Below are 26,923 nucleotides of genomic sequence, written 5' to 3'. Positions count from 1 at the left end.
GTTTCTACAGCATGAAACGGACAATAGCAATTGCTTGCTATCCTTTGGATAGGACGCTAGTCTATCGGAAAGTTCATTCCGCCAAATCAAACAGACTCAGCTACCCATTCACAGTTGAGTGGACAGGGGGGTCAGCAGATACCCATTCACAGTTGAGTGGACAGGGTGGTCAGCAGCTACCCATTCACAGTTGAGTGGACAGGGTGGTCAGCAGCTACCCATTCACAGTTGAGTGGACAGGGTGGTCAGCAGCTCCCCATTCACAGTTGAGTGGACAGGGGGTCAGCAGCTACCCATTCACAGTTGAGTGGACAGGGTGGTCAGCAGCTACCCATTCACAGTTGAGTGGACAGGGGGTCAGCAGCTACCCATTCACAGTTGAGTGGACAGGGTGGTCAGCAGCTACCCATTCACAGTTGAGTGGACAGGGTGGTCAGCAGCTACCCATTCACAGTTGAGTGGACAGGGTGGTCAGCAGCTACCCATTCACAGTTGAGTGGACAGGGTGGTCAGCAGCTACCCATTCACAGTTGAGTGGACAGGGTGGTCAGCAGCTACCCATTCACAGTTGAGTGGACAGGGTGGTCAGCAGCTACCCATTCACAGTTGAGTGGACAGGGTGGTCAGCAGCTACCCATTCACAGTTGAGTGGACAGGGGGTCAGCAGCTACCCATTCACAGTTGAGTGGACAGGGTGGTCAGCAGCTACCCATTCACAGTTGAGTGGACAGGGGGGTCAGCAGCTACCCATTCACAGTTGAGTGGACAGGGTGGTCAGCAGCTACCCATTCACAGTTGAGTGGACAGGGTGGTCAGCAGCTACCCATTCACAGTTGAGTGGACAGGGTGGTCAGCAGCTACCCATTCACAGTTGAGTGGACAGGGTGGTCAGCAGCTACCCATTCACACTTGAGTGGACAGGGGGTCAGCAGCTACCCATTCACAGTTGAGTGGACAGGGGGGTCAGCAGCTACCCATTCACAGTTGAGTGGACAGGGTGGTCAGCAGCTACCCATTCACAGTTGAGTGGACAGGGTGGTCAGCAGCTACCCATTCACAGTTGAGTGGACAGGGGGTCAGCAGCTACCCATTCACAGTTGAGTGGACAGGGTGGTCAGCAGCTACCCATTCACAGTTGAGTGGACAGGGGGTCAGCAGCTACCCATTCACAGTTGAGTGGACAGGGTGGTCAGCAGCTACCCATTCACAGTTGAGTGGACAGGGGGTCAGCAGCTACCCATTCACAGTTGAGTGGACAGGGGGGTCAGCAGCTACCCATTCACAGTTGAGTGGACAGGGGGGTCAGCAGCTACCCATTCACAGTTGAGTGGACAGGGGGGTCAGCAGCTACCCATTCACAGTTGAGTGGACAGGGGGTCAGCAGCTACCCATTCACAGTTGAGTGGACAGGGTGGTCAGCAGCTACCCATTCACAGTTGAGTGGACAGGGTGGTCAGCAGCTACCCATTCACAGTTGAGTGGACAGGGGGTCAGCAGCTACCCATTCACAGTTGAGTGGACAGGGGGTCAGCAGCTACCCATTCACAGTTGAGTGGACAGGGGGGTCAGCAGCTACCCATTCACAGTTGAGTGGACAGGGTGGTCAGCAGCTACCCATTCACAGTTGAGTGGACAGGGGGGTCAGCAGCTACCCATTCACAGTTGAGTGGACAGGGGGGTCAGCAGCTACCCATTCACAGTTGAGTGGACAGGGGGGTCAGCAGCTACCCATTCCCAGTTGAGTGGACAGGGGGGTCAGCAGCTACCCATTCACAGTTGAGTGGACAGGGTGGTCAGCAGCTACCCATTCACAGTTGAATGGACAGGGGGGTCAGCAGCTACCCATTCACAGTTGAGTGGACAGGGTGGTCAGAAAAAAAATCTCGACTGCACACGCGATCGATCTTTGTCTCTTTGCGTGTGAAGCGAGTGCTCTACCAACTGAGCTATTGGGACCCCTTCCATTATGCTAGATCAATTGTTATTTATTTCCAGCCTAGTGCCATCTCCCTATTTTTGTTATGTTCATTCCTATTATGGAGGCAAATTACTAACTGGATAATAGAAACAGACTGACAAACTCGAAGTGACAAGCCTCCATAGAGACTGCGCATATTAATTCATTCCTATCAAATTTTGCACACCTCGTGTTTTTGTCAATGCACCGTATCCGCATCATTTATTACATTCAATTTTTTTTATTTTGTTGGAGAAGGCTACAGACATCTCTTCCTGAGAAACAGACGTGTGCAGTCTTATATGGTTCTTCTTGTTCTACTTTAAAGGAAAAAAGAAGAGCCTTAAGAAGTGCTACGTGCTAAGTCAAAAAAAAAAAAACAACAGATAATCATTCTCAGTGTAGGAAGTTGCCAGATCATCATGATGTCTTCAAAATACATCGAATCAACGTCAAAGATTGACATGACCTTCTTCAGTATTTTTTAGTTCCTTGTGTAACCAAGTGTCGTTGTCCTCAGGTAATATTTCAAAAGTTATTCACATCTCAGAAGATATTATTTGTTGCCAAAAATGGCCAATTTTAGAAGCACTTCGATACCCACAGTTTCAGGTAGGACAACAATGTCAACCAAAATTCCTGAAAAACCTAACACAGGTCAGAATTATTTGCAATGTTTCTGTTGCCGTTGTCTCTCTTCTCCTTCTTTCCGTCCTCTAGGCGCAACCATGTTCCAGCTTGACATTGCCGATAAGAACTACAATCACAGTCAAACTAGGATGAAGTTATCCACAGCTAGATTGATAACAGCCTCCTCCTCCTCCTCTGCGTCCAGACCTTACATAAAAAAGAACTCGAGACCTGATAATATCCATGCTTTTGGTTATTCCGAGTATAAGCCACGCAATATCCAAGGTACAATTCCGATTAAATGGAATGTCGCAGCGAACAATAATATTCGAAATTCGACGCAGTTATATCGTATCGCAAAGAACAATGACTCATCGCAAGTATATAAAAGAAGGAATGATTTCAAGGCTTCTCATGTGAAACATCCTCACGTAAATGAAATAATGGGAAAATACGGCGCGAAGGTCAATCCTGATTATATTTTGGCAAAGTACTCAGTCATCGAATACGGTGATAATTCACTTGATAACTACAGCGAGGCACACTGCGAAGATATTATCAGAAAATACCGTACGTCGTCATCAAATTATGATCTAAATAATCCGAGACAAACAAATATAACTGGTCAGAGAAGTCGTAATCCAGCAAAAGGAAATAATTTTGGTAAAAATGAAATGTTTAAAGAAGATAAGATCCGAAATCGAAGTAGTGCGCAATTTGGAATAGGAGGTTTAAACAGAGATAGTCTACGAAGTAAAGCAAAAGATCGAGCCGCGACAGGTGTGTCGGGCGTTACTGAATCATCCGCTCGAAAATTGAGTTCGGACGATAGTTCGATAAAACACAAGTTTCTGAGATCGAAGAGTGATGGTACTTTTCAGGATGAAACAGGAGACAGTTTTAGTCACACAAAGCGGAAGGAAAGGAGTGGATATTTCAATGGAGACGATTCCTCTAAGTTTCCGAGCAATGTGAAAATCAGCGCTAGACAAATCGTTGGGAAAAGTAGTAAACTTGTAATGAATAATATAGGAGGTCGTAGGGTGGGAACCCATCGCCTGCGTGTTCAAACCCTCGCATCGTGCAATCAACGGCGAGAAAGAACGAATCCCATTTGGAAAAAATATTAACAGCATTCGGTAGTAGTTTTGAATGAAGCCTTGAAAAAATCTGTTACCAGCACTAATAGTAATAGTGTATGTTAGAAATCTGACAATGTGTGTGTGTGTGTGTGTGTGTGTGTGTGTGTGTGTGTGTGAATTTGTGTGTGAGGATGTGTGTGTGAAACAGTGCCAGAAAAATACAGGAAAGCAAAATACAGCCTAAATTTAGAACGGCTGAGCTTTTCAGAATCGTTTTCTTTTATATTTTTCTTTTTAGCTTTGGCTTATTTCATGCAGACATTTTCAGATATTTGTCTCCCACCAGTGCCTGCTTCTTGATTTGTGACTTTGAGTTAGAGAAGACTACGCTAGCAGGCATGCAGTAAACATCAGTCGGTAGCCTTTGATGGCAGTGTCTGATACTTCTCTACTAAATGTGAGGTCATGGGCAACGTGTACTTATTCGCAGGTCTAATAATCCAATGGTTTATGGGCTCGTTGTTGTAATGGAAATAGTCTCAAGCCGACGCAAAATATCGTCCATTACAACAATGTTAAATCAAGCCCATAATTGCATTCAGTTATCAGACCTAATAATAAGTGCACATGAGTCATAATACACCTCGGTGACCATCTCCCCCCCCCCCCCCTTCCTTTCTTTCCAAATAAAATGAATATTATTGATCAATTTACACGACCCCTACCCACCCCAATTTGTCAACAATTCTGAAGACCAAAACCTCAAAGAAGGCGGGCTGTAATGCTCGTGGCTTCTGGAGGGACCTCTTACAGAGTGTCTGCCTCTGGGGCACCGTCTCTCCTGCATTGTTAGAACCATAGCATATCTCCTCATATTACTTTTCTGCCCACCGATTGTGTTCATATCTTTTTGAACCTTCCAACCTCCTTTTGTTTTGTCATTGAAATTCCAAATGGTTTTCACCGTCAAGCCTCATGTGTTCCTCGTGAATGGGCAGATCTCCACGATTTAAACTGTCTCTGTAGGAAAATGTGACCAAGCGCCCTCAATTCAGTATTATATTGGGCCAAACCAGACTCAGGATATGGAATTTAATGTAAAAAAGGGTAAAATCACAAAATATAACACCCAAGTTGTTTGAGAAACTACATATGATCATCCCTATTATTTTTGTTCTTTATCCAGGCGTGTTCCATTGATAATGGATAAAGTCACCCTTGCTTATAGTCAACCAATCTTTCGTGGGCCAGGCGGTGTTGGCTTTATCTGGGTTCCACTGTAGAGCTTTCATAATACTCAATAATTTTTTAATAATTCATCGTTCATTTTTACTAGCAGGCCATGGTTGAAATAAAACTTCGTAATTTAGAATTTTAAAGTCAATTTATGGGAACTGGGTCGGCGTGACATAATACCGTATTGAGAGGGTTTGTTACATATCTTTTTTCAAAATTATTTCTCACTGACCTTCTTCTCTTTTTTTCTAACAAGTTGGACAAGCTGGCTTTAATGAGAAATGTTAATAGGGTATGGAAAAGTGCCTGGTAAAATTAAGAGAATAAAAGTCACAGGGTCAGTGGCAACATCGGGATACAACTGACAGAGCACCATCCGCCTGGCCGAGAGAGAGAGAGAGGGAGAGAGAGAGAGAGAGTGAGAGAGAGAGAGAGAGAGAGTGAGAGAGAGAGAGAGAGTGAGAGAGAGAGCGAGAGCGAGAGAGAGAGAGAGAGAGAGAGAGAGAGAGAGAGAGAGAGAGAGAGACCAGCGAATGGTACCACTTCAGCTGGCTTTCCAATGCATGTTTCCCCCTCCCCAAAATAAGTGTGCTGTCAAACTAAAATTAATTACTGTGTTTTAAAGAAGTAAAAAAAAAAAAAACAATGAACAGTAGAAAAAAAGCTTCGAATTGATTCACAAATACAAATTATGTGGACGTTTCGAATTTCCCCTTTATCAATAGAATAGACAGTCAATAAGACCTCTAAAGACGACGGTAAGATGAGAGAATTATAATGTTACCTGTGTCTTTAGTGTATATTATTCATTGTCTATTTTGTTGATACAGGGACAACCCCAAAACGTACATATAGTCTGTTGTTGTGAATAAAGTTTACATTTCTAATCTACTTTCCATTGTCTTTTTTTCACTTCTTCCAGCTTCAAGCAACATGATAAATTGTATTTTATGATGTATAAAGATAACAAAAAGGACTTTGTGATTTATTGTTTTGTTTTGTTTAGTTTTTTAATTAATCTTGTTGACACTTTAAATGTTTTTAGTTAAAAATAAAACATAAATATGAATATTAAATTGGTTTTCTGTTCATTCCATCTTTTCTAATAATAATCCACCATTACATGCTTGGCAAATGTGGGCTCCTATCCTGGGCCTTCCGTCGCCCTCGTAAACTCATAACCTGACTCTTCCTTTTTTTTAAAGAATTGAGCTTTATAAAGCGCAATATATAGAATGAAGATGACGTCACTCGTGTCTTTATTATTGATTTTTGCCATCCACGTTTATGAGTACTTCTCACTAAACTGTATTAACCAAACTATACACGCTTAAAGTTACACATGGTTTTGTGTGCTGTTCCAATATACTTCCGAATGGCAATGTTGTGAGCACACTATCTATGGATAGTTCGAAGATGACGTCACTCAGGTCTTTGTTATTGTTTTTTGCCATCCGCGTTTATGAGTAATGCTCACTGAACTGTATTAACCTGACTATAAACGTTCATGGATACATACAGTTTTGTGTGTTGGTCCGTTATACTTCCGGATGGCAATGTTATGAGCTTCTTAGCCAAGCGCATACAATCTATACTCAACGCGCTCTACATGAGGTCCCTGGCCAACAACAACACTTAACATGTAGGACCAGACATGACGCCGGTTAGGCGATATTAATTTTTTTCCCTACAGAGACGACGGTATTCATTGTACACCTGAGTACGGTAAACAAATATCAGTAAAGAACCTTTTCCTAGAACTAAACTATGCGCAACTCAAACCGTAGCCATCGTTATGTTATAGCCTGACACGGAAATCCAAAAGGACTGGCATTTTGACGTTATTATTTGGTTTTTGCATCGCCTAATGAGTTGTCGTTAGTAGTGCTCATGGAAACAAGTTATTTCATTGGTTGAACTATTGAATACAACTCACCATTTGTTTTCTTCTGTGGCAAAAGACTGGCATTTTGACGTCATTCTTTGGTCAGTGTCAGGCCATAACGCTCAAACCGTAGCTTTTGTAAACTTTGAGCAGAAAACTACGACAAAAGACAAGTCTTTGCCACAAAAGAAAACAAATCGTGGGTTGTATTCAATCAATGGGATCACTTGTTTCCATGAGCTCTACGAACGACAACTCACAAGACGCTGCACATTTCAAACCCAGACATAATACAAGGAAGCTGTCTGAATTTTAAATGATGTAAAAATATTCTTATTGTTTTTGTTATTGCCTGAAGAACTGTCTTGAGTCCGAAACGTTCCGTGTTTTGTATTTTCTTCTTTTGTTTTTCTTGTGTATTTTTTTTCTTGTTTTGTCTGATACTGTTTTATCTAACAGATAGTATGCGCTTGGCTAAGAAGCTCACAACATTGTCATCCGGAAATACAACGGACCAGTACACAAAACTATGTGAACCTACAGTTTAGTGAGAATTACTCATAAACGCAGATGGCAAAAAAAAAATAAAAATAACAAAGACCTGAGTGATGTCATCTTCATTCTATCTACACTTCTTCAGATCTTCAACAAAAATATTATAAATAAAAATGTGATATTGAATGTAAGCTTCAATTTAATGTACGAAAACAGATAAACCTGAAACGTCCATTTTATCTGTTTTCGAATTAAATTGAAGCTTACATTCAATTTCACATTGTTATTTATATCTTCGAGCTTCGAGCAGCAACATTTACATTACACATTACAAAAAGATTGCACATTATACACCTACTTCAGATGCGTGCGCACCATTTCCGCATCTTTAATTTCTTTCAGTTGTTAATTTATTTATTTTTATTTCTTCTTTATTTATTATTTTTGTTTTGATTACCAAGTCAATGATTTATTTGAGAATTTTAGAGAGGAGATCAGAATTTTGAAAAGATCGATGACAAGTAGTCATGCTCCAGTCGGCTTCCCAAGGACCCGCAATCCACAAGCAGTGTCCAAATATTCCCTCTAGGATATTTATCAAACCCGAGTCCACCCAGCTCGCTTATCATCATCATTTCAAACTGAAAGAAACATCATGGCTTGAGTTGTAGACGCACAAGACACAATACAATCCGTTTCATCTCCAGTCTCCAGTTTAAAATTTATTTTGAGGATCTCGTACTTTTACTTTGTTAAGGTAACGTTGCATAATTTGTTTATACCAACGTGTACTTGTTTGCAGGTCTGATACCCCAATATCTCAATCTATTATGGGCTCGTTGACTCATTGTTGTTTATTGTAATGAATGAAAATAAAAGCAACCTAAAACATTGTCTATTACAACACAATGTTTAAATCAAGCCCATAATCTCGTTAAGTTATAAGAACTGAAAATCTGTGCACGTTGGTGTAAAGGAATAAATGTGTGAGCAATCATCACTGTTTTATGTCGAGTTAAACACGATTTGGGAGGCCTTCCGAAAGCTCCTACATCCCCAGTATTCTTTTTATTTTTATAATGTTCTAGTAGTGGGTTTGGGAGGGAGGGGGGGGGGAGACTTTATTTTAAAAGTTTTCCCCCTCCCAAACCCCCTACTAGAACATTATATTCAAAAAAAGAATACTGGGGATGTAGGAGCTTTCGGAAGGCCTCCCCAGGATTTGAAATTCTAATACTCGGAAAAATGAAATGTTAGGGATGCTTTCCGCACGTTCCTTGAGCTAAGGGAAACAACCCATTTATTCTTTTAACTAACCCTCAGGAAAAATAAAATCTATTACCTTCCCTAATAGGAAAAACAAAGGGAAGCCTTCTGTAAGCTGAGCTCCTCGGGATGTATCTCTTTCATTTAGTATTTTCACTGTGGATCTTTTGTCGGGTGTTTATTCAATTTGTCAATATTATATAGTAGAATTTTAAATACTCTAGAAAAAATCTTGATAGATAAGTGACAGTTGAAATTTTCCAAACAAGACCATTTTTTGTTTCTCTCGAGGTCGCAGGATTTTTTTTCTCTTAGGGTTAGTTATAGGTCTTAGTAAAGGTCCTTGGGTATTTGTTTTTTCCTATTGGGGTTAGTTAAAGGTACTAGATTTTATTTTTTCTTAGGATTAGCTGAATATTTGGGTTGTATCCCTTAGTAAGAGGAACTTTCGGAAGGCTTCTCAAAATAACAACCCTAGGACTTTTACTACGACCCATAACTAATCCTAGTATTTTTTGTTAATCCTCCGACCTCAAGCAAAACCTAATAGAAAAAAAAAGAAACCCAAGTTTTCTGCTACAGCTTTTATAATGCTACTAAAAATTGACAAATTGAATAAATAAACGTCTGACAATAGACTGGTGATTAAAATAACAATATAAGTGAAACTACCTTGAGGAACGTGCGGAAAGTCTCCCAAATTTTATCTCTTGGAAGGTGAGAAGCATCACTAACCACCCCAAAAACTGAAAAAAAATACTTAACCCAACGCGAACTTATTTTACAGGTCTGCTAACCAAACTTGCTATGGGCTCATTGTTGTGATGGAAATACCTTCAAATCAACCCAAAATATTGTCCATTACAACAATGTTAAATCAATTCTATAATTGTGTTCGGTAATCAGACCTGCAAATATGTGCACATCGACTTAATACACCCAATTCTTATGTATATATATATAATATATATATATATATATATATATATATATATATATATATATATATATATACTATATTTTAAACTATAAATTCTGTTGTCAGCGTCGAAATAAGTCCGATATAATACAGTTTTGAGTGTTCGGTCATTATTATTATTATTATTATTATTATTATTATTTTATTATTATTATTATTATTATTATTATATTATTAGTATTATTAGTATTATTATTATTATTATTTTTATTATTATTATTATATTATTATTATATATTATTATATTATTATTATTATTATTATTATTATTATTATTATTATTTTGATCATTATTATTATTATTATTATTATTATTATTATTATTATTATTATTATTATTATTTATTATTATTATTATTATCATATTATCAATATATATTATTATTATTATTTATTATTATTATTATTATTATTATTATTATTATTATTATTATTATTATTATTATTATTATTATTATTATTATTATATTATTATTATTATTATTATATTATTATTATTGTTAATTGATGATGATGATGATGATGATGATGATGATGATGATGATGATGATGATGATGATGATGATTGCCTCTTTACTATATTGCCATCAAAGTTATGAAAAATAAAATACCTCCAAAGTTAACAACAATAAAAGGTTTGATTAGCTTTTAAAATAATCGACTTCGCGAAATCCCAGGTATGAGAGTTTTTGCCAAGATGTGAGTCGTTTAAATCGATTGATATTTGAAAGACGAGTTTTCTGGCCAAAGGTTTAAATACGTGTTTTCCAGAATACTGCCGTTAACTGGATAATATTCCCAAACACAGCCTCATATGACATTCTACTACAGTGTTTTCTCTTTACTCAATCTTTTTTTATGTTCCCAGTTACAGCGTCATATCACCTTCTTCTTTGTTCCATTTACTCAATCTTCTTTATCTGCGAAGTGGCCGAGTGGTTCGAGCCCTTTCGTTTTTTTTCCCTGGGCAAGATCATTAACTAATAATTTGCTCACTTGGATAACATGAGTGAATCCTGTTGTCATCAGACATCTTGTTTGATGAATTATCTATATTTCTTCGTGGAATGCATAGGCGACGATATCTTATGATGTCGTGGCGGGAGGGCATCATTATTTTTTTTTCTTTATATTTCCAGAATTCACAAATTCCCATCTCCTACACTCTCAGAAAATGCCTAGACAGAGGACATCCTCGATCTCAGCTACCTCTTGCGAGAAAAGGGAAAGAAACAGAACTCTTGATACCAAAAGTAGCAGGAGTATGAAAAGCCACGGTTATCCCCCTTCGTCACAGCAACTCACCACATCCGCTTCCGCAATCAACACGAACCACAGCAAAGCGAGGTTGGAACTCCTCTCCGCCAGGGTAGGGGCCATACCCTCTTCATCCAATCACGGCCAAGACGGAAATATAAAGTTAACTATTCCCACAGTTAATTTTAGTAACGCTTTATTTAACGAAGCTTTTCCGGCCTTTAAGAGAAGCTCAACAACAATGGATTATAAAGATGTGCTGAGAAAATATAGCATCCCTAAAAATGGCGAAACTTTGCGTGATCTTGACACTTCGGATTACCAGAAGATCATCAAAAAGTACAGCACAATGAACGATGGAGAGGCTGTAAAAAGGCGTGGGGTTGCCACGAGTCACGGCGATGTGTTACGAAAATACAGCGTGATCGATTACGACAAAACGATGCGTAATTACACTGAATCGGAGTGTAAAGAAATTATGAAGAAATACAGTAATCAGGAAGGCGCAGAAAGAAAGGGTTCTGGAATCGAAAGTCAAAAAAAAAAGGGGGTGAGTGATAGTAAGAGCACTAGGACTAAGATGCGAGCGCGAAGTGATCCAAAAAGTAAGAGTAAATTGAGCAAATTTGGTAGTAGCAGTACAACAAAAATAGGAGATAAGATTCAAAAGTCAGTTTACAGTAGTTTATCAAAACAAAAAATGCGAAAAAACAAAACATACGATTCTGAGAATCGAACAAAAATCGCTACATCTGGAAAGGACCAAAATATGACGCATTTCTCACGCACAGCGCTGATAACAGAAAAGGAGAATCGTAAAGAAAATAAAGCTCTGAAAACCAAAGACAACGCATTGAATTCACGAATTTCCAACCGTACGGTGGCGTCTCCTTACGGGAATCCAATTCACACCTTCAATTCTGATGGATATAGTTTCGATTACGGCTCCATTAACGCGAAGTGTAGTAGCAACAGTTTAAGCGAGGTGATTGGAAATGCTCATCCGATTCAAACGACAGCTTCCATTCACACATCTACCCTGCCTGTAGGTGAGAACGTTGATGGATATAACGATGAAATCGTCGACGAAAACGGTCTACGACTCCAGCATTTGTTAAACCGCCAAGCCATGGAGAGTAGCGTTGTGCCGTCCACGCCAATCGACCGGAAGGAGTTAAGCGCATCCACTCCTGGGTCGATTTATGAAAAAATGGAATCAGAATATCGAAGAAGAAAGCATAAAAAATCCTCGTCTCAGACATCGAAAACCCAACTGAATAAGACAATGGCGCAAAAGTCTCATCTTAGAAAATCAACTACAAAACTCGGTCTAGAAAAGGTGAAGCACAACCGTGTTGAAAAGTTGGTGTCTGGTTGGTCTCTTTTGCATGTGGACAGCCAAAGGAAGCAGGAGAGTGACTCAAGAATCAACGTCTGCTCGGACTGTTTGGAAGGAAGATTTCGTCAGGAGAGTTGTAAGGATTGCAACGCGATCCGATACCACGACAAGATTGCCGGGAGTCAGAAGAGGGCATACGATGTTTACTTGGAAACTGGGGAACGCGCCACGAAACCTGGAGATCTTCTGGAAGTTGTGAAATATTTGAAAACGGATGAGAAGGACAAGACTCAAGAGCTGGAAGACGAGGAGGAGAAATATCTCCCCGAAAATGATGATTATGTAGATAATTATGATGATGATGATTATGACGACGATACCCACGGTATCGCGGATGGCAACGCCCTTCAGTCTTTCAGTGAATTTGTTGATCGCAGCAGGTTTTTAGAGATTCAATCCAGAGTGGAAGAAGATAAACCGACAATGGTCTCAAATTACACGCATGATTTCATCCATGATTACGCGAGTTTGAAGAATGGGAATGTATCGTTATCAATACACGGCAAAGACAACACCATCTTCCCATCACACGAGAGTGGCTCCAAACACCAACAAGACGTCGGGAAAAGTCTGGACGACATGAGAAGACAAAGTGTGGAAAATTGGTTAGCGAAACGAGGCCGGTACCAGAGATACAAATTGGAATAGTAATCAGATCCAAACCAATACCTCGAATATAGCAGAGATACAAATTGGAATATTAATCAGATACAAACCAACACCTCGAATATACCAGAGATACAAATTGGAAGATTAATCATATACAAACCAACACCCCGATATACCAAAGATACAAATTGGAATAATAATCAGATCCAAACCAACACCTCGATATACCAGAGATACAAATTGGAATATTAATCATATCCAAACCAACACCTCGATATACCAGAGATACAAATTGGAATATTAATCAGATCCAAACCAACACTTCATAATGGTACAGTGGAATCCGCATAAAGCGAACACTCTTAAAGTCAAATTCTGCTTAAGTTAACATTTCTTGTTGGTCCCAAATTTTCTGTTCTTTATCTGCGTTCTGTTGATAATCGATAAAGTCAACATTGCATAAAGTCAATCAATTTTTACGGCCCTGTAGTGTTGGCTTTATTAGGAATAGGGTATCATTAGTCGGGGTGATAATGATTCTAAGAATTTGATATATTATAGCTTTTGTTGTTTTTTAATCGGTATATATAAGAATTGTGTTAAATATCTTTGCCTTACTCAGGAGAGTAGCAGGTACGGTTGAAGCGACGAGATTGCGAATGCTCAACCAACTCAATCACGGCTGCAATTGACACGAGAACGTTGGTGGACAATTGATGAAATAGTCGTCAACACCGATTTAACGCGTGGCGATTGCCAATGCTCAACCAACTCAATCACGGCTGCAATTGACACGAATACCAACAACTCTGCCATTAGTTGGGAAGTTGATGTATATTTCACTTAAGCCTCTTGATTCCTTGTGGAAGATACTATGGGTCGCAACAGCGTTCTTCCATCTGACTCGGTTTTTTGGAGATTCTTTATCTGGGCCCAGGTTTGTCCGGCTGCCTCAGTCTTGAGTTGATGGATATAATGATGAAACCTCATTGTCGAAAACGGTTTACGTCTCCAACATTATTTAATTTTCTAAACTGCCAAGCCATGGAGAGAAGATTTGTGCCGTCCAAGTCAGTCGGCTGAAAAGAGCGGAGCCTGGGTCGATTCTACTCGACGTGTACATATATGCAGGTCTGACATCCGAACCCGCTTATGGGCCTAGTTTAACATTGTTGTAATGGACAATATTTTGTGTCATTTTGGGGGGATTTCCATTACAACAATGAGCCCATAGGGGTTTGGGTTATCAGACCTGCAAATAAGTGCACGTAAATTCTACTCCTTACTTTCTAAAATAAAAACGTTTTCTTCATTTCCGATCATTTTAATTTCAAACTCAAATTTTTCGGCATCTTGTTCAATCCGATACCGTATCATTTGGAGAATTCTGTCATACACTGTTGTCAAAAGAACTTGTTATCGACATCATTATTGGCGGATTTTTAAAAAAAAGTTTGGATCATAATAAATATATAGCTTCAATGATGACTCGTAAGTTGTCTTTCATAAGGTCTTGTCGTGCATTGCTAACAAAACATGCTTTTATCAATATTGCTACAGCTAGAGAAAAAAAAAACAACGATCTTAATATAATCATTGATCACATAAGTGGTGTCTCCTTATTTGTCAATGTAATAATATTAGACATGTTTAGCAATCCATACGTGTCGCGTATCTATCACATGATCACTCACAGAGCATACGTAGAGATAGTGCTCCAAAGCGATTTTCACTGAATGTCACAATGTGAATATTTCTGAGACCCATTTAAAAATCGCATGACCGCACTCTCCTTACGTATAATCAGACTGATCATGTGATAGTTACGTGATCATGTGATAGTTACGTGATACGTGATGGGTGATGCAGATCTGCCTACTAGTACGAATATTTCGTAGAACTACGAATTTTCGGGTCCTAAGTGACAATTATTATAGATCTTTAATTCAATAAAATTCTTGAAAACAAAGTTTTGTTGCCAGAGCTAATAATATATAAAGGAACATAAATTGGTAATTTTTAAAATTTTTTATAATGTCTACTATATTAATACGACTGAAAATTACGAATTATTCTAATTTCAAGTAGGCAGGTCTGGTGATGGGTGATATGTATGATTATGATCTGCTAAATCTCTCTTTTGATTTTGAAAGAACGACTTTTTTTATCAAACGGAAAGGAGGATTTCGTTGGGAGACTTGTTAGAAGAGTTGCCAGAAAACTTACTTAACTACATACAAACTTACTTATTTACTTACATTCTTACTTATTCACTTGCATACTTACTTACTTACTTTCTTATTTACTTATTTATTTGCTTAAATACTTACTTACTTACATACTTAGGGCACTTATATACTTAGATACTTATTCACTTACATTTTTACTTACTTACATTCTTAATTACTTACTTACTTATTTCCTGTATCGTCTCATAAGAAGAGGTCGACTTGAAATGGCTCGCCACTCTATTCGATCTTGTACCAGTTTATTGCATTTTTTCATTTGTCAGACAACCTCTTGGCCTCTTGCCCTCTACATTTCCTTAAGCGATAGTTTTAGAGATATTGTTAGGGTATTTTTATATAATTCCTGACTTGTATTTAACCCTTTCCATACCAACTACAGGAAAATCGTCACAATTTGTTACGATACAATTAACATTTTTCTTAATCAGATTTGTTTTGCACATCACAAAATTGTATGAAAAATCGTTGTTTTATAAAGTTTATTATGCTACACAAAAATATGTAGTCCAGTATGTACTTATTTCTCATGAGTTTGATTGTAAAATGGCAAGTTCTGTATTGGGTAGTTATATCATTTCTGGAAAAATCATGAAAATAGTCGGTAAGGAGAGAGTTAATGGTCTCAGGTTTAATGCTTTTCGGGAAAATATGTAACATCGACATCAGTCCATTCATGTGTATGGCGAGTGCTTTACCTTCTGAGACATCGGAGTCCATTTTTTAATTTACTTTCTGACGTCCCTGTCCATCACAGTAGTGATTATGTAGCTGGTTTCGTTAGATCGTGCGGAAAGAACTTTGCAATAGACTAGCGTCTTATATAAAGGTTAGCTCCCGTTCGCTTGACGCAACAGAAACCGGAATAAATACCGTCTCCGGGTAGCATGCAATTGCAATTGAAATAAAGAGTCTGTTAGATCTGTCGGAGACTACATTGCGATATACTAGCTTCCTATTCAAAGGGTAGCATGCATTTGCTATTGACCGTTTCACGCTTTAGAAAGTGGGATAAAATCCTGCTCCATAAGTTTTATTGATTGAATGAATTTGCTGCCTAATTCAGTCCAGTGATTAGTGACAAAATAAATATTACAAAGGACAGAAATACACGGGACAGTGTAAACAATAACATTCTTGAATTCCAACGGTTGGCATTTCCAACGAGTTCACAATATTTCAGGGCGTCCTTTAAGAGCTGAAACACGTGTTCACAGCGCAAATTGGTATTGGTTTTTTTTCTGACAGAGACAACGCTGTTAACGGTCAGGTACTAATTTTACACCTGAGTACGGTGAGAAAATGTAAGTAAAAAGCCTTTTCCAAGGTCTCAACTATGCGCCGAGCGAGGCTCGAACTCAGGACCTTCCGATCATACCACACGACCACATAGCTTGCTTTGTCTGACACAGTTCAAACACAATTGTTCAGATCTAGAACTGAACAAATGTGTATGAAAGGTGCCAGACAAAGCAAGAAAGAAAAATACACGAAAAAAAAAACATCCCAAAAAATCAGTCGACCAGGCAAGAAAGAAAAATACCAGAAAAAAACAAGCAAGAAAGAGACTGCAAGAATGTTTTATTTTCTAGTATTTTTATTTCTTGCTTTGCCTGACACCATTTCATACACACTAATTGTTCAGATCGTTATGCTCCCTAATTTCTCAATTCGACATTAAAAGTGAACAATGTGAACGTGTTATGAAATTCCAAACACAGGAGTTTCAAGATGTTATCATTTAATTTTATCCCTCCAGTGACTTCACCTACATCATTTCTTATATAATATATTCTTTTTCTTCATACAATTTCAACGACGTTGGAAACAAAGTTCGAATTCCAAAAAGCAAGGGTGTAAGAAATCTTTTATTCTGCCCCTCAATGAATTTTTGATTCCGCCATCTTTGAATAAAAACATGTTCAAAGATACTTAAGTGATACTTGTTTTTAAAGACTGTAATTTTTAGTGAAATTTAATGATATGACATCACAGATCATTACTGTAAACATTTCATTACGCGTTACTTAGTCGGGAGAGGGGTGGAATAAAATGAGATTTAGTGAAAAGACAGACTATTGCAAGCTTTTGAAATATAAACATTTGCGATGGTTTCGTGAAAAAAGAGAAATTCTGCTTAAGGTTTGACAAACATTCTGTTCAAACCATGAAAATATGGAAAATATTGGTGATTTTTTTATGTTTTGGCAAAGTGTAATCAACCACTCAACAGATCCTCCTTTTCCCTCTCCTCGTCATCCGCCTCCTCATGTTCACACTTCTAAAACTACTTCTACCATTGCCATTATAATATCACTACCACTGATGCTGCTACCTTTACTGCTACTTCTACTTCTACTATAACAACAACAACAACAACAACAACTACTACTACTACTACTACTACTACTACTACTACTACTACTACTACTACTACTACTACTACTAACTATACTACTACTACTACTACATACTACTACTACTATACTACTACTACTATACTACTACTACTACTACTACACTACACTATACTACATACTACTACTACTACTACTACTACTATATATCTACTACTACTACTTACATACTATACATACTACTACTATACTACTACTATTATTACTACTACTACTACTACCTACTATACTACTACTACTACTACTACTACTACTACTACTACTACTACTACTACTACATACTATACTACTACTACTACTACTACTACTACTACTACTACTATACTACTACTACTACTACTACCTACACTATATACTAATATACTTTTACATTACTACTATACTACTACTACTACTACTACTACTACTACTACTACTACTACTACTACTACTACTACTACTACTACTACTACTACTACAACTATTACTATTTCTACCACAACTACCACTACTAGTACCACCACAACCACTACCACCTCTAACAACATTATTTTCCCAACAACTGCATCATCATCATCGTCATCATCATCATCATCATCATCATCATCATCATCTCGTCCATCTACACAGGTTGTAGGGAATGCCAGCTCTTCGTTTCATTCTCTGTGCATGTGACATCTCCGGTTTTAGCTCGGGTCTGTGAGGGGGAAAAGTGTCCAATATGATCAATCCATATTGTATTTGATTTGGAATGAGAGAGACATGACCTTGAATAATGATTAAAAATAATGATAATGCTGATAATGAAACAACATCATCATCATGCATCATCATCATCATCATCATCATCATCATCATCATCATCATCATCATCATCATCACCATCATCATCGTCGTCATCATCATCATCATCATCATCATCATCAAGTGTAATCAACCACTCAACAGAAGAAGAAGAAGACAAAGAAGAAGAAGAAGAAGAAGAAGAAGAAGAAGAAGAAGAAGAAGAAGAAGAAGAAGAGGAAGAAAAAGATAACGCCCTAAGTTCCATTTTTTATGTACTGCCATGTCAAATAATATTGTAGGTAAAATTTTCAATACAACCCATTCAATATGATACAAACTCAATCAATAGAAATTCAAATAAGGGTAAAGGACATAATACATGACACGGCTTCATGCTTGACCGATTTTTATTATCATCAATATAATAAAAGATTCTTTTTCTCCTGCATTTCAAAGTTGGAATGAGTTCCCATCCTGTCGTACTCTGGCGAAATCCCGGGTTTGAGAGATTTTGGCAAGATGAGGGTCATTTAAATCAATCGATATTTGAAGGACGAGTTTTTTGGCCAAATTTTTAAATATGTGTTTTTCCAGAGTACGGTAGCATTGCCCCGTTGCATAACCTTGGGAGCCAGCATTGAACACGAATTCCCATTGCCCCGTTGCATAACCTTGGGAGCCAGCATTGAAAACGAATTCCCATTGCCCCGTTGCGTGACCTTGGGAGGCAGCATTGAAAACGAGTTCCCATTGCCCCGTTGCATAACCTTGGGAGCCAGCATTGAAAACGAATTCCCATTGCCCCGTTGCGTGACCTTGGGAGGCAGCATTGAAAACGAGTTCCCATTGCCCCGTTGCATAACATTGGGAGCCAGCATTGAAAACGAATTCCCATTGCCCCGTTGCGTGACCTTGGGAGGAGCATTGAAAACGAATTCCCATTGCCCCGTTGCGTGACCTTGGGAGCCAGCATTGAAAACGAGTTCCCATTGCCCCGTTACATAACCTTGGGAGGCAGCATTGAAAACGAATTCCCATTGCCCCGTTGCGTGACCTTGGGAGGCAGCATTGAAAACGAGTTCCATATTTTCAACACAGGAGATCAATAATGTTATTATTATATCCCTCCCTACTATACATTCTTATACAAATTCATTCTGTTTCACACAGACTGACTCTCGAATTTAAGGATTTGACCTTGAGAATTGTCATTTTTGTCAATATAAAACGCTAACTGCGGCTTACACTTGGGTTATTCAAGTCTTCCCTTGAGATAGACCCTAGATACAAATTTCCCACTATGGGATGAATAAAGGGAAATTTATTTTATTTCTATTTTATCTAAATCATTACAAGTCAAAATCTATTTTTAGATTTTTAGTAAAGCCTACTTACAAATCTGAACCCCAATTATCGGTCATGCTCTCATTGTTGTTATGAAAATTCTCTCAAACCCACGTAAAATTAGAAACTCCATGACAACCGTGTAAACCCAAGTCCATCACAGTGTTAGTCTGTTATCAATTGGATTCAATAGTCTGATGTCACGTCGCCCAGCAACGGCGGCCATCGTGGTTCTAAGCAAAAAAATCAGTACTTTTTATTCTTTATGCTGACTAGAACTTTTCATATGTCTTCTGATCAGAATGTGTAAAAGTAAAATCATGATCAGATTTATAATAGGGTTTTTTCCCTCTGGATACGTTTTTATGCTCGTCGGAGAAATATTTCATAAGGGCGTCCGCCATTGTTCCGATAGTTTAGAGCCAGTTACTAAGTAACCATGCGTCATTACGAGGGAAGTGACGTCATGACTGTTGAAGCGTATTCAGACCTACAAATACTAGGCCAATTTCTCCCGCCCAGTATCAAAAGACTGAACTTCTGCTAAATACCGAGCCCTGCCTCCCTGCCGCCCTACCGCCCTACCGCCCTACAGCCCTGCCGCCCTGCCTCCCTGCCGCCCTGCCGCCCTGCCGCCCTGCCTCCTGCCGCCCTGCCGCCCTGCCGCCCTGCCGCCCTGCCTCCTGCCGCCCTGCCGCCCTGCCTCCCTGCCGCCCTGCCGCCCTGCCTCCCTGCCGCTCTGCCGCCCTGCCGCCCTGCCTCCCTGCCGTCCTGCCGCCCTGCCGCCTTGCCTCCCTGCCGCCCTGCCTCCCTGCCGCCCTGCCTCCCTGCCTCCCTGCCGCCCTGCCTCCCTGCCACCCTGCCGCCCTGCCGCCCTGCAGCCCTGCCGTACTCTGGAGAGAAAAAGAATCACTTATTTAACCAGTTAGGCTCCTTGCTCTAGAGAGACAAGTATTTAAAAATGTGGCCAGAAAGCTCCTACTTCAACTGTTGATTGGGCCCCAGGTTTGAGAGGGTTTTGTTGTTTGTTTTTTTTTGCCAAGATGGGTTTTCTCAGCCAGCCACACATTTGTCCAAAAAATGACGTCAAAATGCCAGTCTTTGGCCACAAAAGAAAACAAATCGTGAGTTGTATTCAATAGTCTCAGGTTTGAGAATTTAAAAAAAATATAATAAATAAAAATTTTAAAAACAAAATTCCCTTTATTCATCCCATATGGGAAATTTGACTCTAGGGTCTATTATCCAAAGTGAAGACTGGAATAACCCAGGCATCAGCCGCAGTACAGCGCCGCAAATTGAGCTAGGGCGAGGTGACTTAGATCAAAGGCCACACAGCGCAACGGCGGGTGATCGAACTCGGTACCTTTCGGGTACGAAGCAAAGACCGTACCGCTGAGCCACGCTGCCCCTTTATTTTTTAGCCAAAACAAAGAAGTTTTTCTGTTTTTTTTCCAGAGTAGTCGATAAAGTCTGAATCTTACCTTTCTCCACATTCTAGTCATATTGGTGACGTAGCGCATGTCGAAGTCAATCCCTTTACCTTTGACCTCTACCCCGTCACATACACAACCTCTTGGCTATTTGGAGAAAGGAGAGAAAATGATTGGAAAAAAATACTAACACTATCACATCTTTTTATTAAATAAAATACGTTCCACTCGACGTGCACTTATTTGCAGGTCTGATGACCCAATTCCTTATGGGCTCATTGTTTGTAATGCAAATCTCAAAAAATGACACAGCTAAACTAGGCCCATAAAGTGAGTTCGAATGTCAAACCTGCATATATGTACAAGTCGGTTCCACTGTATACCGTTGAATAATCATGGATAAAATATTGCCTTTAAAATGGTAAAATACTTTTTAAAACATTCATGGAGTGTTGCGATTTATAACCCTTTTTCAACCTGCGGTCAGGACCAGAGGGTTCCGAATCAAGTCCCACGCTGACCGGCTCATAGTTGAATCGTTCTAAAAGGCCCTTTACTCACATTCTCTCACCGTAATCATGTGTTAAATGAGTATCTGGCCGTTAACGGAGTTGCCTCTATCCAAAAGAATTGTAATATAGCCTCACAGGCGTCTCGTCCTACATTTGAAGTGTAGCTGTTGTCTTATGACCCCTTGTAAAGCGATTTGAGTACATTTAGTGGATATTGCGCTTTATAAATGCTCAAGTTGAATATATCCACAAATTAATTTGATACTATCTATTATAATATATATATTATAATATATATATATAAAATATAATAAAAAATATAATTTTTAATGGCCAAATTTTCAATCACATTTTTGTGGCGATACGGAAATTACGCCGACTGAAAAGTGTAAAAAAACGGAAACGGTCGTCTCGGCCACAAAAAGTGAGTGAAAATTTGCATTATATATTAGCTCAACCACCATTATCGAGCACTTTCGTACCTACAAGTACCCACCAACACTCATAAATATAAATATAAATATATATATATATATATATATATATATATATATATATATATTATATATACGTATATATAGAACGAGATTCATTCCGGTCCATTTCTGAATCGGGATAACATGGGTTGACTGCACTACAAACGGTGTAGTTGTGACATCCAGACGTGATGTATTTCTGTAGTTGTTCGTTACAGTCTACCATGTTTTGACAATCAGACCTCAAAACTGTTTATTTTGAGGGAATTGTTTTTGGAATAATTCAAGGCAAGGTTGACAATATGAGTCATCGATGTGTTGTTATACACAACACCTCACCTCCCGATAGAATGAAGTTGACGTCACTCAGGTTTCTGTTAGTTTTTTTGGCATACACGTAGTTCTCACTTAACTGTATTAACCAGACTATAGATAGCATGCGCTTGGCTAAGAAGCTCACAACATTGCCACCCGGAAGTATAACGGACCAACACACCAACGTGTAACCATGAACGTTTCTAGTCTGCAAAATACAGTTAAGTGAGAATTACTCACAAACGTGGATGGCAAAAAACAATAACAAAGACCCGAGTGACGTCAATGCGTCAACTTCATTCTATCTATAAAAGTTCATGGTTTCACAGAGTTTTGTGTTTTGATCCATTATACTTCCGGATGGCAGTGTTGTGAGCTTCTTAGCCAAACGCTTACTATCTTGATGACAATGTGAATGAAAAAAAGAATCCAAGTTTCATTCTTTCTATTTATCAATAAGACAATAAATTATGATGTTATGGGTTTAGGTAAAATACAAATCAGTCCTGTCCGACATATCAATGATATCAACAAACAAAACGGCCCGTAGCATTAGACTAAAACATGCATAGTCTGATTGAGAGAATTTAGTGAGAACTAATCTCGCAACTACCGGTCTAAAAACAGTGACATCAACTTGAATCATTCTTTTAAATAATTATGAATGTTCATATAGCGCATTTCCATGGATTTGCCATGCCCAGTGCGCTTCATAGGAAGAGGAGGAGGAGGAGGATGAGGAAGAAGAAGAAGAAGAAGAAGAAGAAGAAGAAGAAGAAGAAGAAGAAGAAGAAGAAAGAAGAAGAAGAAGAAGAAGAGAAGAAGAAGAAGAAGAAAAGAAGAAGAAGAAGAAAATAGAAAGATGAAGAAGAAGAAGAAGTGATAGACTCACCAGAAAAGATACTACACAGACGAGACACAATGTAAGCAATGGCTGACCTACCAGAACTCAGTGTACTCATACAAATCTTGAACAGAATCCAGAACCCTGATATAGCGTAATTGTAAATATTTTAGGTAATAGAATTTGATTCATAAACAATTTCATTTTGATGTAAATTTTTAAATATAATTTCAATTCATAGTTTTTTTAAATTATTAGTGAAAAAAATAAATAAATGAATAATTTTTTTAAAATAAAAAATAATAATAATAATACAAATGATGACATAAACGATGATGATGATGATGATGATGATGATGATGATGATGATGATGATGATGATGATGATGATGACGATGATTAATAATAATAATAATAATAATAATACAAATGATGACATAAACGATGATGATGATGATGATGATGATGATGATGAGATGATGACGACGACGACGACGACGATGATGATGATGATGATGATGATGATGATGATGATGATGATATGATATGATATAATAATAATAATAATAATGATGATGATGATGATGATGATGATGATGATGATGATGATGATGATGATGATGACGATGATGATAATGACGACAACGAGGACGCCTACCTCTCCAATGCGATATGGCTACAATGCCATGAAGGAATGAATGAATGTCCTCCACGATACATTTCACCAGTAGGTGGTGGTCATCCGACCATATAGACGCCTTCCTCCAAAAACCCTGACAGTTGAACAAAACATTGAAATGAGAATAAGAAAGAGTGGAATTCATCTCAAAACGAAATCTGATACACTGGCTCTATAGATAGTATGCGCTTGGCTAAGAAGGTCAAAACATTGCCATCCGGAAGTATAACGGACCAACACACAAAACTCTGTGTAACCATGAACTTTTATAGTCTGGATAATATGGTTAAGAGAATTACTCATAAAGTGAGATGGCAAAAAGCAATAACAAAGATCCGAGGGACGTCAACTTCATTCTATCTATAGCCTAACACTTGTAAGAGAGTTAGCTTGTAGCAAGTGGGATTTATGAGTTCACAGTGCTTGTATATCAGTTAAACTTGGTCATTTTATTGAGTAGTCAAAGCGCTTTGAGGTTTCGACGAAAGGCGCTATATAAATCACAATATTTTAAAAAGATTATGAAGGAACTGTGTCTCGACACCTGCTGAAGACACTGCATTTTTTAATCGCTTGAGTTAAAATTGTGAGTGATGCCGTGGTCTCCGAAAACTAAAGACCCGATACTGACCAAAAAATGATGACAGAAAAGAAGACAATGATGACCAAACAAAAATAAAAGGTGAGATGTTGTAAGACGTGCTCAAGGAAACAAACGATTCCATTGGTTGAGCTACTGATTACAACTCACAATGTAAGAAAAATACTAAGTCAAAACAAGACGTGCAATCAATGTCGGTAAGCTCAAAATGTTTAAAGTAAAAATGTGCATCCCATTCCAAAGTGAGGTTGAATCCTGGTTTCATCAGAAACTCTCTGTTTTATACCCTATTGTAAACGGTTCCCACAATTCCTTCAGACCACTCCTCCTACTGATTTTGACCGCCCCGTGTCAGTCTACCCCCCCCCCCCCTAAAAGTAAAAGCGAATAATACTCAACTCGAAACGTTAAATCTCTAAATATTAATTCTAAACCTTTTATGATATAATATTATTTTGATAATCGTCAGTTTTTTACACCCAAATACGCCTAAATAAGAGAAACCCTTGACTACCATCTGTGTAAAGAAATGCCTTCTAGGTAACAAAGGGAGATAGGTGTCCTGCCCATCAAGGTCTCGGGTAGAATCCAACCCATATAATTTGTGAGTGTAGGATGGATGCTGGAAGAGGGACTCCCTTGTATTCGCCGTGGGTGGTGTATACTATGAAGGCAATGAAAGAACGGAGGGTTATCATGTTCCATCAGTGTTAAGACACCCTTATCAATCTTATGCATCAACCGAGATACCTTTAGACACCCTGTCCTATGTATCGGCTTGGGTCAATGTTCAACTGCAGTCTGCGATTTGAGGTCGAAGAAGAAAGATATGTACAGCCTGTGTGTTGGCTGGGATTTTTGTTTGGCTATGTTGTAGCCACAGTGAAAAAGGGTCCAAAGTGGCCAGTGTTTTATATCGCACCCAAATATGGGCTCTCAGGTGATCTGTGTTGGGCCTGTGTGTTGGCCAGCATTGTGTTTGAGGCTGTATTGTAGCCGAAGTGGGCCTAATGTGGCCAGTATTTTGTGTATCGTACCCGGTTATGGGCTCTAAGCGATATTGTGTTTTTTTTTTTGTGTTTGTGTTCGGTGAGATTATATAAATTTACAATATTTAGATATATATTGTTTTGATGTGCTGAGTAATCATCAAGTGATTAAGTGATTAACATCGTAAATTGTTTCACTTATCTTAAAGTTTAAAATAATATAAAGTTTTATTGTTTTATTGAATAATTAATTCAGTGAGTTAAAGTGTGTTAAAATTGAGAACGTGACACTCAATTAAATGAATTATTTTTAAGTAAATAATAATTAATCATTTCTCTATCATTGTGTTTATGTTAATTTCATTTTTACTGTACAACTAATATATCGGTATCTATCTTCTAATAGTGAAGAGCTGACGGGGCTAGGAAGTAGCGCCCGGTAAATGTGTTTGCACCTTTTGAACAATATAATTTTGACTGGGCTATGACATAGTGCCCATATACTTATATGAACAATATAATTTTGACTGGGCTATGACATAGTGCCCATATACTTATATGAACAATATAATTTTTGATAGCGCCCGATAACTGTTTTTGAGAAATGTGAACAATATAATTTTTGACGAGGCTAGAAAGTAGAGCCCGGTGTGTTTGAACAATATGAACATTAACAATGTAATGTTTGTCAGGACGAGGAAGAAGCACTCGATATATGCGTTTTATTTTGGAACAATTTTGACTTTTAACAGGCTGGAACACCGCACCTTGTGTGAACAATTTTGTTTATTAATCTTATTCTCCTTTTTGGACTATGAACAGTTAAATTTGCCCCTAAGTGTTATGATCAATTTCAATTTAGTGGGAATGAATGAAATAGTTGCAACCTGAGTGAGGTATAGTTAAGTTTGGAAACTTACATAAGTATAGATTTGATATTGCTTTTCCACTTTTCATTTGTATGTAGTTTTGATTTTTCCTGTCCATATATTCAATGTTTTTCTGTTTTGCTCAAAAACGATGAGCTGTTCCCCTTTCTTTTATTTTAAATAAATAATAATTGCTCTCTTGCCAGATACGTTGTTCTGTTGGTGATTGTAACGTCCATGTCGACCTCTCCACACTTTAAGTTCATAAGCGGCCTTCGCATCCATTGCGAGTTGCGAACGCACCTTGTGACAATGATGCATTTCTTCTCAAGTACAATTAACACCAGTCAAGAAAGTGATTTTCTAGGACTCAACATTGGTTGAACTTTTAAATACAACTCACGATGTGTTTTCTTTTGTCGCCTAAGACTTGTATTTTGACGTCATATTTTGGTCAGGGTCAGGCTATAAGTTTGCGATGGCAACGATCTGCGTCGGGTGACTGGCAAGGACTAAAAGTAGCCATGGGTCATCATGCACTATTATCGGTCGATAATAGGGGCAAAATAAATACTTTTAATTGTTCAAGTCAAAACTAGAACTAGAAATAATCAATAACTGACATTAATGTTCAAAGG

At 38.4% G+C, this 26,923-nt stretch overlaps 2 protein-coding genes across 5 annotated transcripts in view; one reads left to right on the top strand and one right to left on the bottom strand.

The window, feature by feature from the left end:
• Positions 1–7,669: 7,669 nt before the first annotated feature.
• Positions 7,670–14,278, top strand: LOC144957944 (uncharacterized). 2 transcript variants are annotated; one of them, XM_078889505.1, is made up of 2 exons: positions 7,670–8,042; positions 10,702–14,278. In XM_078889505.1, the coding sequence occupies exon 2, from the start codon at positions 10,705–10,707 to the stop codon at positions 12,832–12,834; it is 2,130 nt and encodes a 709-aa protein (XP_078745631.1). In that variant the 5' UTR covers positions 7,670–8,042; positions 10,702–10,704; the 3' UTR covers positions 12,835–14,278. The 2 variants fall into 2 exon arrangements, with proteins under 2 accessions (XP_078745631.1, XP_078745630.1); XM_078889504.1 differs by having other exon boundaries at positions 10,670–14,278.
• Positions 14,279–16,889: 2,611 nt separating this feature from the next.
• Positions 16,890–26,923, bottom strand: part of LOC144957943 (uncharacterized) — a 38,023-nt gene continuing 27,989 nt past the window's right edge. For 2 of the 3 annotated variants that reach the window (XM_078889503.1, XM_078889502.1), the window contains exons 5-8: positions 23,806–23,920; positions 23,196–23,291; positions 21,052–21,147; positions 16,890–18,134 (exon numbers count right to left, since the gene is read on the bottom strand). In XM_078889503.1, the coding sequence (XP_078745629.1) occupies positions 21,128–21,147; positions 23,196–23,291; positions 23,806–23,920 (231 nt within the window). In that variant the 3' untranslated portion in view covers positions 16,890–18,134; positions 21,052–21,127. The remainder of the gene's footprint in view (positions 18,135–21,051; positions 21,148–23,195; positions 23,292–23,805; positions 23,921–26,923) is intronic. The other variant, XM_078889501.1, reaches the window with a different exon arrangement.

This window comes from Berghia stephanieae, chromosome 12 (assembly GCF_034508935.2).
Source record: "Berghia stephanieae isolate SIO BIC M18660-M18661 chromosome 12, UCSD_Bste_1.3, whole genome shotgun sequence".
Classification (NCBI taxonomy): domain Eukaryota; kingdom Metazoa; phylum Mollusca; class Gastropoda; order Nudibranchia; family Aeolidiidae; genus Berghia; species Berghia stephanieae.
Note: the sequence above shows the minus strand (reverse complement) of the source record. Positions and strands in the feature narration are given on the sequence as shown.

Excerpts from the sequence above, each read along its gene's own strand:
- LOC144957944 (XM_078889505.1), top strand. The coding sequence starts at position 10,705 with ATGCCTAGACAGAGGACATCCTCGATCTCAGCTACCTCTTGCGAGAAA.